Raw genomic sequence first — 12,560 nt, 5'->3', positions numbered from 1 at the left:
TGAGCCCAAAGGTCACTGGCTTGAGCAAGGGATCACTCGCTATGCTGTAGCCACTCCCCCCCCCCCCCCGCAAGACACATATGAGAAAGCAATCAATGAACACCTAAGGTGCCACAATGAAGAACTGATGCTACTCATCTCTCCCTCTTCCTGTCTCCTTCTCTCTATCTCTGTCTCTGTCTCTGTCTCTGTCTCTCTCTCTCTCTCACACACACACACACACACAAAAGAAAGAAAGAAAACCCAAAATAACAGCCCTTAAATCATAGGGCCTATTTATCTAACACATAAAAAAAATAAGTTAGTCCACAGGTGAGATGGCGACGGTCAGTGCATCAGGGACACATGCTCCTCTTCTCTTGCTGTTCACTCATTTTTAGCACATTGTCTCATAGCCCAAGATGGCTGCCTGGAATCCAGTCATGGTTTCTACATTCCAGATAGCACATGGAGGAAGGAAGAGGAGGGAAGAACAAATGAGAGAGCCCCAGCAGTCTATCCTCCTATTCTAGAGCTTTCCCACCCAACACCTTTTATCAGCCAGAATCCATTCCTACAGCCACACCCAGTCCCTCCTTACTTCCTGTCCCAAATAAAAGGGCGAAGCGGAGTCCTACCGCTGTACCTGCCTGGCCAATCCACAGCCACAGATGACTTCACCATCCGCTACTACTTCCAGGCTGTCACCACTGCTGGAGAAAATAACACAACCATGCTGGCAACCCTGCAGACAGGTGGCTTCCAGCCCACTGAACCCCCACATTCCTGGGCGGGCCAGTTTCCTCTCTGCTGCATGCCTCACGGCAGTTATTCCAAGTGTTCAATCACTTTCCTGAAACTCTCTACCCACCCTTGTATCTGGCAGAAGGTCTTGCCTCCATCCTCCCTCTCATCCGTCGTTAGGCTTTTCTTTCCTTCCTCTGAAGCTGCTCCAGCTCCAGCCAGGGGGTGACTGCCGCCCTGACAAGAGCAGGCGTCTTTTTCCTTGAATCCCACAATAAAGCAGAGCTGAGAGCACATCAACATGAATAAACTGACGAGAGCCAAGGCACTAATAGCTAACAGTTTAATCCATACACTTTCCGCCATGGTTTGTTTTCAACCAGAACCTTCAATGCTTCACTCCAAAGGAGGCACCTGGAGGAAGCCGATGTCCAGAGCAGGATGGCTGGGGGCTATTTCAGGGACAGTGGACCCCAGGAGCCCTTCAGTCCTTCCTCACGGCAGCTGATGGGCCTCAGAATAGAGACCAGTTCCCCTGAAAAAAGATCGGAATCATTTGGCTCCGCCAGCCCCACCCCTTTCCAACACAGGCCAGTCCTCACTGGCCCACGGCAACTGGGCACAGCATGCGCCTCCAAAAAGCAGAAAAACGACTGAAGAGAGAATGCCAGTGCTTCACCACGTTCAGGGGACAGTGTCAATATTCTTATAAAAATGCCCCTTTTGCCTTCCTGGCTGCTTGTGAAGAACAGTCTGGGTGTGGACGTTCCCGGATTTATGGACTGGTTGAGGTTGGCCACCCCATTCTTCAGTAAGAGGAGGTGAGAGAAGGGCTGGCATTCAAAGCCCACCCCCGCCCCTGAACAGAGCGGGGTGGTGGGGGCGCTGCTCCAATAGCTCACGCTGGATCTCAGGGCCCGCCAGGACCCTCCCTCCTGCGTCCCCTCGGGACTGGTGAGGGCTCAGCCAAGAAGCCACTCAGGAGCAAAGGGTTCCTATGTCGTGCGAGAAGTCCGACTTAGAGGGTGCTATAAAAAGGAGCAGAAATAACAGCTGTGCCTCTCAGTCTTTATGTTCCGTTTCCTTTATCATGTACATCTCGCAAGAGCTACTCATTTTCACATTTTCCGCAGTCACTTCCTCCCTCCAACGTGAATTACTTAAAATAACACGCCACCCGGGGTCAGCCTCCCAACCACGCAGAGCAGGCTGCTGCTCCAAAGTGAGTACCGCGCCCAGCAGCAGCCTCGGGTGACCCCTTCCCCGCTCGCAATTTGCACGGGCTCAGCAGCTTGTTCGCAGCACCGCGGCCTTTCCTTCTGCGGCCAAAGGTGGCGCTGAGTGCGGAGGCCCCGGGGACACGCCTCCCACTGTAGAGGCTGGGATGACATTGGAGACTTTCCTGAGGACAAGGTTGGTTAGGAGAACAAGAGGGAGAACACAGACTACCTAGCCTTGGAACAGCACCTGGCCAAACAGGACCTGGGTTCTGGTCCAGTATATTCTGTCAGAGTGCTGTTTGGCCAAGGGCAACTTGTTTCCCTCCTCTGGGTCTGAGTGAGTCCTCATTGATAAATAAGAGGGTGTGAAGGCCCTTTCTATGCCTAGAGCCTCTTCAATATTCAGTCCCGCCTCCTCAACCCCTCTCCCATCCATCCCTCACCAATTAGGCTTGCCAGTGGCTTAGCTAGCTGCCTATTTATGTCTTGCCTGGTCAAAGGTGGTAGTCTCTGACTATTCTTCCAGCCTCCCTCCAGCTCCCACAGTCTGTTCTGCACACTGCCACCGCCTTCTCAACGCTGGTCTCATGTACTGTTTAAAATCAACCAGTCACTCTCCACTGCACTCGACTCCTTAGCAAGGATTATCACCATCTAACTCGGCCTCTCTTTCCATAGCTCCCTAATTCATTCACAAATATTTGTTAAGCACCTGCTATGCACCAAGCAGGCTCTAGGAGCTAAGAATAAAGCAATAAGCCTTCTAGACTCGGTATAATTGTCACCTCGCCTGAAAAGCCTTCCCCTACTCCACTCCCTCCTGCCCACCTGCAGGGTGAACTCATTACCTCCTCCTATGTGTGTAAGGTGTGATACCTGACCAGATTGTGAGACAGCTGAGAGCAGGAACCTTTTCCTCCTTCATTGCCGTCAGGGAAGTTATGTTCAGTTAACATTTGCTGAATGTGATGGTTAATTTTATGTCAATTTAGCTAAGCCATAGTACCCAGATATTTGGTCAAATGTTATTCAAGATGTTTCAGTGAAGGGATTTTTAAAAAAATTTTATTTATTCATTTTAGAGAACAGAGAGGGGGGGGGGAGGAGCAAGAAGCATCAACTCCCATATGTGCCTTGACCAGGCAGGCCCAGGGTTTTGAACCGGCAACCTCAGCATTCCAGGTCGATGCTTTATCCACTGCACCACCACAGGTCAGGCCCCAGTGAAGGGATTTTTAAAGATGAGGTTAACATTTAAATCAGTAGACTTTGAATAAAGCAGATTACTCTTCATAATGTGAGTGATCCTCCTTCAATCAGTTGAAGGCCCTCGGAGAAAAAAAAAGACTGACCTTCCAAGGAAAAGGAAATTCTACCTCCAGAATGCCTTCAAACTTGAACAACATTAACTCTTCCCTGGGTCTCCAGGGTGCCAGCATACCTGCAGATGTTGAATTGCCAACCCAACAACTGCCAGGGTCAGTTCCTTAATTCTCTCTCTCTACACCAGGGGTCGGGAACCTTTTTGCTTAGAGAGTCATGAATGCCACATATTTTAAAATGTAATTCCATGAGAGCCATACAAGGACCCGTGTACATTATGCATTATCCAATAAAAATTTGGTGTTGTCCTGGAGGACAGCTGTGATTAGCTCCAGCCACCCACAACCATGAACATGAGTGGTAGGAAATGAATGGATTGTAATACATTAGAATGTTTTATATTTTTAACGTTATTATTATTTTCATTAAATATTTGTCTGCAAGCCAGATGCAGCCATCAAAAGAGCCACATCTGGCTTGCGAGCCATAGGTTCCCGACCCCTGCTCTACACCCACACTCCTTAGCCCAGTTGACACATAAAATTAATCATCACATTTACCCTCAGTAAGATTTACCCTTTTAGTTATACACTTCTGTGAGATGAAACAAAAGTAGAGTTGTGTAACCACCATAAAAATTAAAATCAAGTTCTCCAAATTCCAAATGGCCCTCTGTAGTCAATCCTTCCTGCCACCCTGTCCCCTGAAAATCACGATCTGCTTTCTTCCCCAGTAATTTTACCCTTTCCAGAATGTCACGTAAACTACATTATACAATTATGTAACCTTTTGAGTCTAGTTTCTTTCACTTTAACAATGCATTTGTGACTCATCCATATTATTGCATCAGCAGTACTTCCTTTTTATTGCTAAGTATTCTGTTGTACAGATTTATCACAGTTTACTGGTCCATTCTGCAGTTGAAAGACATTTCTATTGTTTTGAGTTTAGGGCAATTATGAATAAAAATGCTATAGCTATTCATGTATAGGTTTTAGTAGAAACACAAATGTTCATTTCTCTTATGTATATACCTAGGAGTGAGATTGCTGGATTGTATTGTATGTTTAATGTTAGAAGAAACTCCCAAACTGTTTTCCAAAGTGGCTGTACCATTTCTGCTTTCCCTCTAGAAATGCATGAGCATTGAACCTGCCAGCACAGTATTATCATTTTTTCCCCCTGGCTATTCTAACACATGTATAATGATGTCTCAGGGAAGCTTTAACTCGCATTTTTAATAACTAATGAGGTTGAGCATCTTTTCATGTGACCATTTACCATCTATATCTATTCTTTGGTAAAATTTCTATTCAGATTATTTTGCCCACTTTAAAATTGAGTGGTTTGTTTTCTTATCCTTATCTTATATACACACACCTTATCTTATATACACACATATTGAAATTTTTTTTGGTATGTCTATATCTCTTACAAATATTTTCTCAGTTTGTAACTCATCTTTTCATTTTTCAGCAACATGTTTTAAAAACTTTATTTTGATGAAGCTCAATGTATGTTTTTTTATTATTGAATGTATATGGTGTTGATCTAAAAAATGTTTGCCTAACACAGATTGTAAAGACAGTTTTCCTTTGTAAGTCACTGTTTTAGGTATTGCACTTAGGTCTGATTCATTTTTTCTTAGCCAATATTCCTTTCTTTAGAGGCAACTATTGATAGTTGACATATTTCCATACAACTTTTCAAGGTGATAAAGTTTGAACAATTTGCTTGTGTATGTTGCTTTTAAAAAAATACTTTTCAAAGCAGTTTCAGGGTCACAGCAAAATTGAGCTGAACGTACAGAAACTTCCAATATATGTCCTGGCCAACTGCTCCCCACGTGCACAACTTTCCCCAAGATCAACTCTCCCTCCAGAGTGATGCATGTGGTCTAATCAATGAACTTATAATGACACATTATTACCACCCAAAGTCCACAGTTCATATTAGGGTTCACTCTTGGTATTGTACCTTCTCTTAGTTTTGACAAATGTATGACATATATCCACCATTACAATATTCTACAAAGTAGTTTCACTGCCCTAAACATACACTGTGCTCTGCCTTGCCCCTAACCCTGAGCAACCACTGATCTTATTACTGTCTTCATAGTTTTCCCTTTTCCAGAATGTCATACAGTTGGATTCATACAGTTTGTAGCCTTTTCGATTGGTTTCTTTCACTTACTAACATGTATCTAAGGTTCCTCCAGGTCTGTTCATGGCTGGAGAGCTCATTTCTTTTTAGTGCTGAATAATATTCCATTGTTTAAATGTACGAGTTTCCTTATCCATTCACCCATTGAAAGACACCTTGGTTGCTTCCAAGTTTCCACAATCACCACTAAGGCTGCTATAAATGTCCATGTGTAGGTTTGTGTTTGGACATACATTTTCAACACCTTTGGGTAAATACCAAGGAACATGGTTGCTGGATCGTATGTTAAGAGCATGTTTAATTTTGTAAGAAAATCAAAACTGTCTTCCAAAGTGGCTAACCAGCAGTGAACGGGAGCTCCTATTGCTCCACATCCTGGGCAGCATTTGGTGTTGTCAGTGTCTTGTTGGCCATTTCAATAGGTTATTTTAATTTGCAATTCCATAATAATAAATGATATTGAAAATCTTTTCATATGCTTATTTGACATCTGTATATCTTCTTTGGTGAGGTGTCCAGGCCTTTGGCCTTTTTAAAAATTAGATGGTTTTTTTTATTTACTGTGTTTTTAAGAGCTCTTTGCACATTTAAAACAATCCTTTATCAGATGTCTTTTGCAAATCTTTTCTCCCAGTCTTTGTCTTATTTTCTTGAGAATGTCTTTCACAGAACAGAGGTTTTTTTATCTTAATGAAATCCAGTTTATCAATCATTTCTTTCATGTATTATACCTTTGGTGTTGTATGTTAAAAGTCATCATCATACCCAAGGCAATTCAGCTTTTCACCTATGTTATCCTCTAGTGAATGTATCATTCATTTTGTTCTTTGTAAGCTTGTGCCTATTTCTCCAAGAAATCATAAAAACCTCCAGGGAAGTATCCTTTTGTAAAAATCTCTGCATTCCCCATAGCATCTTGCATACAGTAGATGCTCAATAAAATAATGGTTAAGCAGGCCAGTTTACCCTCAGGTAAAAATAAAGCTTCCACAATCAAGAGGACACAGCAGCCCACAGTTCTCTCTGTCCACACTTAGGTAGAGATAATAATACGATACTACAAAACTGTGACATCCCCAGAGTCTTCTGTATACCTACCCTCCTTTCTCTATGATCATGACCCCCTCAGTAGAACTCGTTTCTTTATCATTTTCCTTCCAAAGAAAAAAGCATTCATATATGCTTGGAGTAAAGCTTATTCACACTAATGCTTGCCAGTTCCTTTTATGTGAAAGGACTTTTTTCTCTTGTAACAAAGAACTGAAAGGCATTAATAAGTGGATGAAGAAGGTCTTAAGGGGATCTTGCTCTGAAATATTGCCATGCCTAACACTAGTCCTGAGGGAGTATAGGGCAAGGTCTGGTTTTGTGACCTGAGAAATATGAGGCACTGTGTGTGCATGTGCATGGGAGAGAGAGAAGAAGAAACGAGAAACACCAGATAACAGAATACTATTAAGTCACTAATTAGAATGTTTACAGAGATGAGAAAAAATTTTAATGCTGTCAATATAAAACTAATATTAATTTCAGCCATTTAAAAGAACAGCTTGCCAATTCTAGCAAATCATGACACAGCATGATAATACATGAGACAGTGACTTTCAGACCCTCCTTCAAAACCATAGGTTTTTCCAGGCTCTGGTGCCCACCACATTCCACTTGGGTACTCTTCTTCATCTACTTATAAGGTTTAGTTGGGAAAAGTTTCACCTAAGATAAAGAGAACAGGGCCATGGGGCAAGGCCGGGGTGGTGGGGATGGATTGCAACCATGGACATGAGAAATTAAGTCTAGGTTCGATAAACCTGTGACTTTGATTAAATCTTTTTTTCTCCAACCCTGAAAAAGAAGCACAATACGAGGTAAATCACTTGACCAGATAGTAAAACATATTATAAAGCCCCAATCATTAAAACAGTATGATAGTGATACTTGGATTGATTACTAATGGAATAGGAAGTACAGAACTAGACCAAAACACAGACAGCAACTTGGCAAGCAGTGAAGGGGGCTGAGAAGATAAAAACAGCTGCTCTGGATTATGAAATGCTCCTTGACAGGGAGGCAAACAAGAAATCGCCCAAATTCTTGGAGAAGGCAGGCTCTGAATAGGGACCTTACTCTCTCCTTCTACCCAGAATTTAGGGTCTGCCAAGTGAAAATACAAGATAGCACTCACTGTAATTGTGTGTTCCTTTCTAAGTTCAGATAATGTGGGGCAGCTGGACAGCAGGCCAACTTTCTGCTTCACTAAGCTCCTGTTCACCAAAAAGCTCTTCAAAGCCACACCTGCACCACTCTGCCCTTATGCCCTGGCTGCTCTGTGTCCCTCTCACCGCAGGGCCAGCTGTTCCTGAGTAATGCTGTAGAGGTCAGAGGCTCTTCCCAACCCCTACCCAAGCCAAGGCCTGGGCAAACATAAAGCGGAAAGCAGCTGCATGTGGCTACTGCTGCATTTGGCTCCTGGCCCCTGAATTCTGGTTGGCCCGGGATGAGTCTTGGACATTGTGATTTGGAAAACTCCCCCAGTGCTTCCAATGTTGCAGCTAAGGGTGAGAATGGCCACTTTAAATTGTAAGATATTCTTTCCATAAACTTTGGTAAATCATTCTGATGATGCGTGAATAAATAGCATATAAAAGTACTTTTTAGCTGCAGCGCTGCCTAAATGTTATCCATTATTAGTGTCATCAGAACCTTCAGGGCAGGGACAGCAAGGTGAATGTGGTCTCAGTCTCCGGGGAGGTTTACTTTTGTGCTCAGGAACAGGTTGAGGCCTTCTGTGGCAAATGCTGATTTTAGATGGACCTACCTCCTCCACGTTTCTTTTCTAACAGCTCTAGTGCTGGAAAATACCTAAGTCATTGGTCCCTCCTAGGTATTCTTAGGTGAGCAGGTTTTATGAGCAAAACATCCCTGCTGCCCAGCCTGAATCTGAGGCTTGCTATTTTCTCTGCCTCCCTCTCTCACTGGAAGGCACAGGGAGACAGTTTGTGAATGACCACCTATTACATTTCTGCATCTTAATGTTTTTTTTTAACTTATTTGTTCATTTTAGAGAGGAAGGAGGAGAGGGGGGGGGGAGGAAGGAGCAGGAAGCCTCAACTCCCATATGTGCCTTCAAGCCCAGGGTTTTGAACCAGCAATCTCACCATTCCAGGTCGATGCTTTTTCCACTGAGCCACCACAGGCCAGGCTGTACCTTAATATTAAACACACTGCATAGCTGTTTACATGGCCTTGTGAGTCACTTTTTAAAAATATATTTTTGTAGCCAATTTTGTAATATTTTGGGAATTTTCTACACTTTTTATTAGTTTAAAATATAAGCACTCTTTTTATTCATTAGTTCACTTTTTTATTTTAAGTAGCTTTATCAGCCTGACTAGGCGCTGACGCAGTCGATAGAGCGTTGAACTGGGATGCCAAAGGACCCAGGTTCGAGACCCCGAGGTCGCCAGCTTGAGCGCGGGCTCATCTGGTTTGAGCAAAAGCTCACCAGCTTGGACCCAAGGTCACTGGCTCAAGCAAGGGGTTACTCGGTCTGCTGAAGGCCCATGGTCAAGGAACATAGGAGAAAGCAATCAATGAACAACTAAGGTGTTGCAACACGCAACGAAAAACTAATGATTGATGCTTCTCATCTCTCCATCCCTGTCTATTCCTCTCTGACTGTGTCTCTGTAAAAGAAAAAAAATTATTCAAAAAAGTAGCTTTATCACAATAGACTTTAGTATCCTTACTTTCTTTACTCATTAAATACAAATAAATTAGCCCAATTAGACACTGCATTTTATGTTTCGATCCTAATTACTAAATAATTTTGGTAAAAAAACACTATATAGCCTGACCAGGTGGTGGCGCAGTGGATAGCGCATAAGCCTGGGATGCTAATGACCAAAGTTCAAAACCCTGAGGTCACTGGCTTGAGCAGGGGCTCATCCAACTTGAGTGTGGGATCGTAGACATGACCCCGTGGTCACTGGCTTGAGCGCAAAAATCACTGGTCTGAGCAAGAGGTTACTGGTGGCTGGAGTCCCCCTATGCCCCCCTCCATGAAGGCACACACAAGAAAGCAATGAACAAAGTGCCCCAACGAAGAGTTGTTTAACTCTCTCCCTTCTTGTCTCTCACTTAAAGAAATAAACACTATATATGCTAGGCCTGGCCAGTGGTGCAGTGTCTGGGAGCACCAAGGTCACCAGCTTGATCCTGTGGGTACCAGCTCCACCCTGGGGGCACTGCTGGACCCAAGGTCACTGGTTCAAGGCCCAGTCAAGGCACATAAGCAACCAAAAGCTGCATGACTAAGTGGAACAATGAGTTGATGCTTCTCTCTCCCCTCCTCTTAAAAACACCAACAAAATAACACTATATATGCTAAATGAAATAGAAATTTTATAAAATTCATTCTCTTAGTACTAACAAAGTTTCTAGATTTGTTGCTTTATCAATTGTCCTCCAATTTTCCCCTCTGATCCTAAATCACAGCTAAATCTGAAGATTTATCTATGTTTGATAATTGGCTGTGTGTACCATGGAATGTGTGTCCAATGGCTGGTGCAAAGCAGCTAACCAAGCAAGGTACTCCTACATTTACATTTTCAGGAAGAAATGAGAAAAGAAGCTCCTGAAGAAGTCAGAAAAAACTGTCACAAAAAAACAAGAAATGAAAGGGAGTATGTCAAATGTAAAATTTCAAGTTAGTAAAAGTCAAGTCCATGGAACTTGACAATTATATGCACATTTTTACTTCAGCAAGAATAATTTCAGGAGTGTGATTCCACCATGTCAACCACTTGCCAGCTTCCCCTTGCCAGCACATTCTTCTGTTGCATCCACTTGACAAAGTCCTAACTCTGAATAAAAAGGCTTTAATATTGAGCATTGCTGAAGAAAAGTCCCCAGATAAATGGATGCCACTTATGGTGTCCAACTCACTGCTGCCCTTTTCTAGTCCATTCTCCTTCCCATTCTCTAGGGCCACTATTTCAAACTATCTCTGCTGTCTTTGTACCTCTGTCCTCACCCCCTCCCGACTTCTGGAACTGGCCACATCACTTGGCTGTCAGAAATGAAAGCAAAACCCTTAGATGAAAACTTTAACTTTTGCTATGCAAACAACACACACCTGTGTCCATTCCCATCCCTTCATGTGCCTCTGATATGGACCCCAACTGCACCCTCCTGCTCAAGAACCTAAGTGTGACAATGATCTCGGCCCCTCCCACACTCCCTGCATTTTCACCTCCCACTGATTTCTTCCCACTATCTAATTAGTATCTAAACACGAGGCTCAAGGTGCTCCCGTCCTTAACTATTCTCTCAACCAGTTTCATTGTTACAACCCTTCCCTTCATCACAGCCCGTTTGAGTTGTCCTTATCTGCCCACCCCATTACTTTGCAGTCCTCATCCCATTACAACCTGGATGCAACCTTCACTTCTAAGAAATCGTTCTTGAGAAAATTACAAGGTATGGCATGGTTAGGAAAGCCAAGGAAGATGTAGATTACCGTAATTGTTAAATTCTAAGACGTATATTCACTCTTCTATGCTTTAATGGGCTACATCTTAAATCAATGGGATGAAAAGCAATGGGTCATAGGTTGTTGACATCAAGATCAGGTAGATTCACTCAAATAATGGTGTTTCATTAAAATCTTTTAAAAACTTTTATTTCATATTAGAAGCTTCACTGACTACTCTCCTGAAATACTCTACTCTTGGCCTCTGTGACACCACACACTTCTCATCTCTGTGTTCACTTTCTAACTCACCATTCCTTACTTGCCAATCTCTCTGGATTAGCTGTTGTACTTCATGGTTTCAGTACTGTACACGTGTCGCAGGACAAGTCTGTAGATCATCTAATGGCACATGGCGTGACTTTCAGAAACATCAGTTTCAATTCTTGTTCCAGATCCAAAATACTGTGTCCAGTAACAACTCGGGTCAAGCAGTTAGCCTTGAGACTAGTGATAAATTAGAATCTTTATACTACAACTGTATTGTGTGACTCGGTGTAGAGTACCTGACCTTATTGAGTGGTCTTTGGTATTCAGACTACATGCAGAATTCCCCCAGCCTTATATATACAGTAAGCTGGGTCTACAAGGGGTCAGAAGCTTTCAGATTTAACACGTACTCACCCATCAACCCCCGTGTGTACTGCCCTACCAATTCCCCACTGCCAGGCCTTGCCCTTCACAATCTTGGTCTAGGTCATTCCACTGACTTCCTCCCAACTCCCTAACACCTTTTACCATCATCTGTCCCAAACATGTCTGTTGTTTTGCTCTCTTTGGTGAAAACTTGCTACTCAAGTAGTAAATGACTTCCACAGACAGCATGAGTTAAATACAGTTCCCCATCGTTTTTTCATTCACAAATATTTATTGAGCACCTACTATGCACCACACCACGTTAGGCTCTGGGATGCACAAGTGAAATAAGATAACGCTCCTGCCTTCATGAAGCTTACAATCTAGAAGGGGAAACTACACAATGAACCAATACATAAAATAAACACAGGTTGTAATTAGTGCCATATAGGATATAAAGTGATGAGACAGGGATTGTTAGGAAATGCCTAGTTTTAAAATAGATTGATCAAAAAAGGCCTCTTTCGTGGTTATGAACTGGGTTTGAAGCCTGGCTCCCCATTTATGCAAATAACTTACCCTCAGAATGTTTCTGCACTTATAAAATGAAGATGATCATACCAAATCCAAATGTTCATTACTATTAATGACTGAGAACTCTTCAATGCTTTCTGCTTTACAAGGTTCTTCTTCTTACATACTTAATACTCCTGAGCAAATTCCCAGCCATTGTGAAAATTTTCAGTCCCCCCTTGACAAACTTCCAATCAGCTCTTTTTCCTCTTGTCTGTTACTTCCATGAAATCCATTAGTTGCTTCATCTCTGTGCTAGTGTTGCACCCTCCACGTAGCCTTCTACTGTGGCATTTTAATGTCCTATTTCACTCCTCCACATATTCTCCTGGAGAACAACTTTGATGGGAAGTACCTACCCAACTGGTGTTCCAAGTGCCCGTTCAATGCCTGGCACATAACAGATCTCAAAAACTTGATGACTGAGACTTTTTTAACAAACAGCTGTAGAG

The 12,560-nt window shown here is 42.9% G+C and overlaps 1 protein-coding gene across 3 annotated transcripts in view; it reads right to left on the bottom strand.

Moving 5' to 3' along the window:
- Positions 1-1,118: 1,118 nt before the first annotated feature.
- Positions 1,119-12,560, bottom strand: part of PIAS2 (protein inhibitor of activated STAT 2) — a 99,598-nt gene continuing 88,156 nt past the window's right edge. The window contains exon 14 of one of the 3 annotated variants that reach the window (XM_066353421.1): positions 1,119-1,258. In XM_066353421.1, the coding sequence (XP_066209518.1) occupies positions 1,238-1,258 (21 nt within the window). In that variant the 3' untranslated portion in view covers positions 1,119-1,237. Of the gene's footprint in view, positions 1,259-11,762; positions 12,553-12,560 lie in introns of those variants that run through there. The other 2 variants (XM_066353416.1, XM_066353419.1) reach the window with 2 other exon arrangements.

This window comes from Saccopteryx leptura, chromosome 11 (assembly GCF_036850995.1).
Source record: "Saccopteryx leptura isolate mSacLep1 chromosome 11, mSacLep1_pri_phased_curated, whole genome shotgun sequence".
Lineage (NCBI taxonomy): Eukaryota > Metazoa > Chordata > Mammalia > Chiroptera > Emballonuridae > Saccopteryx > Saccopteryx leptura.
This window is presented reverse-complemented; position numbering and strand designations above follow the sequence as displayed.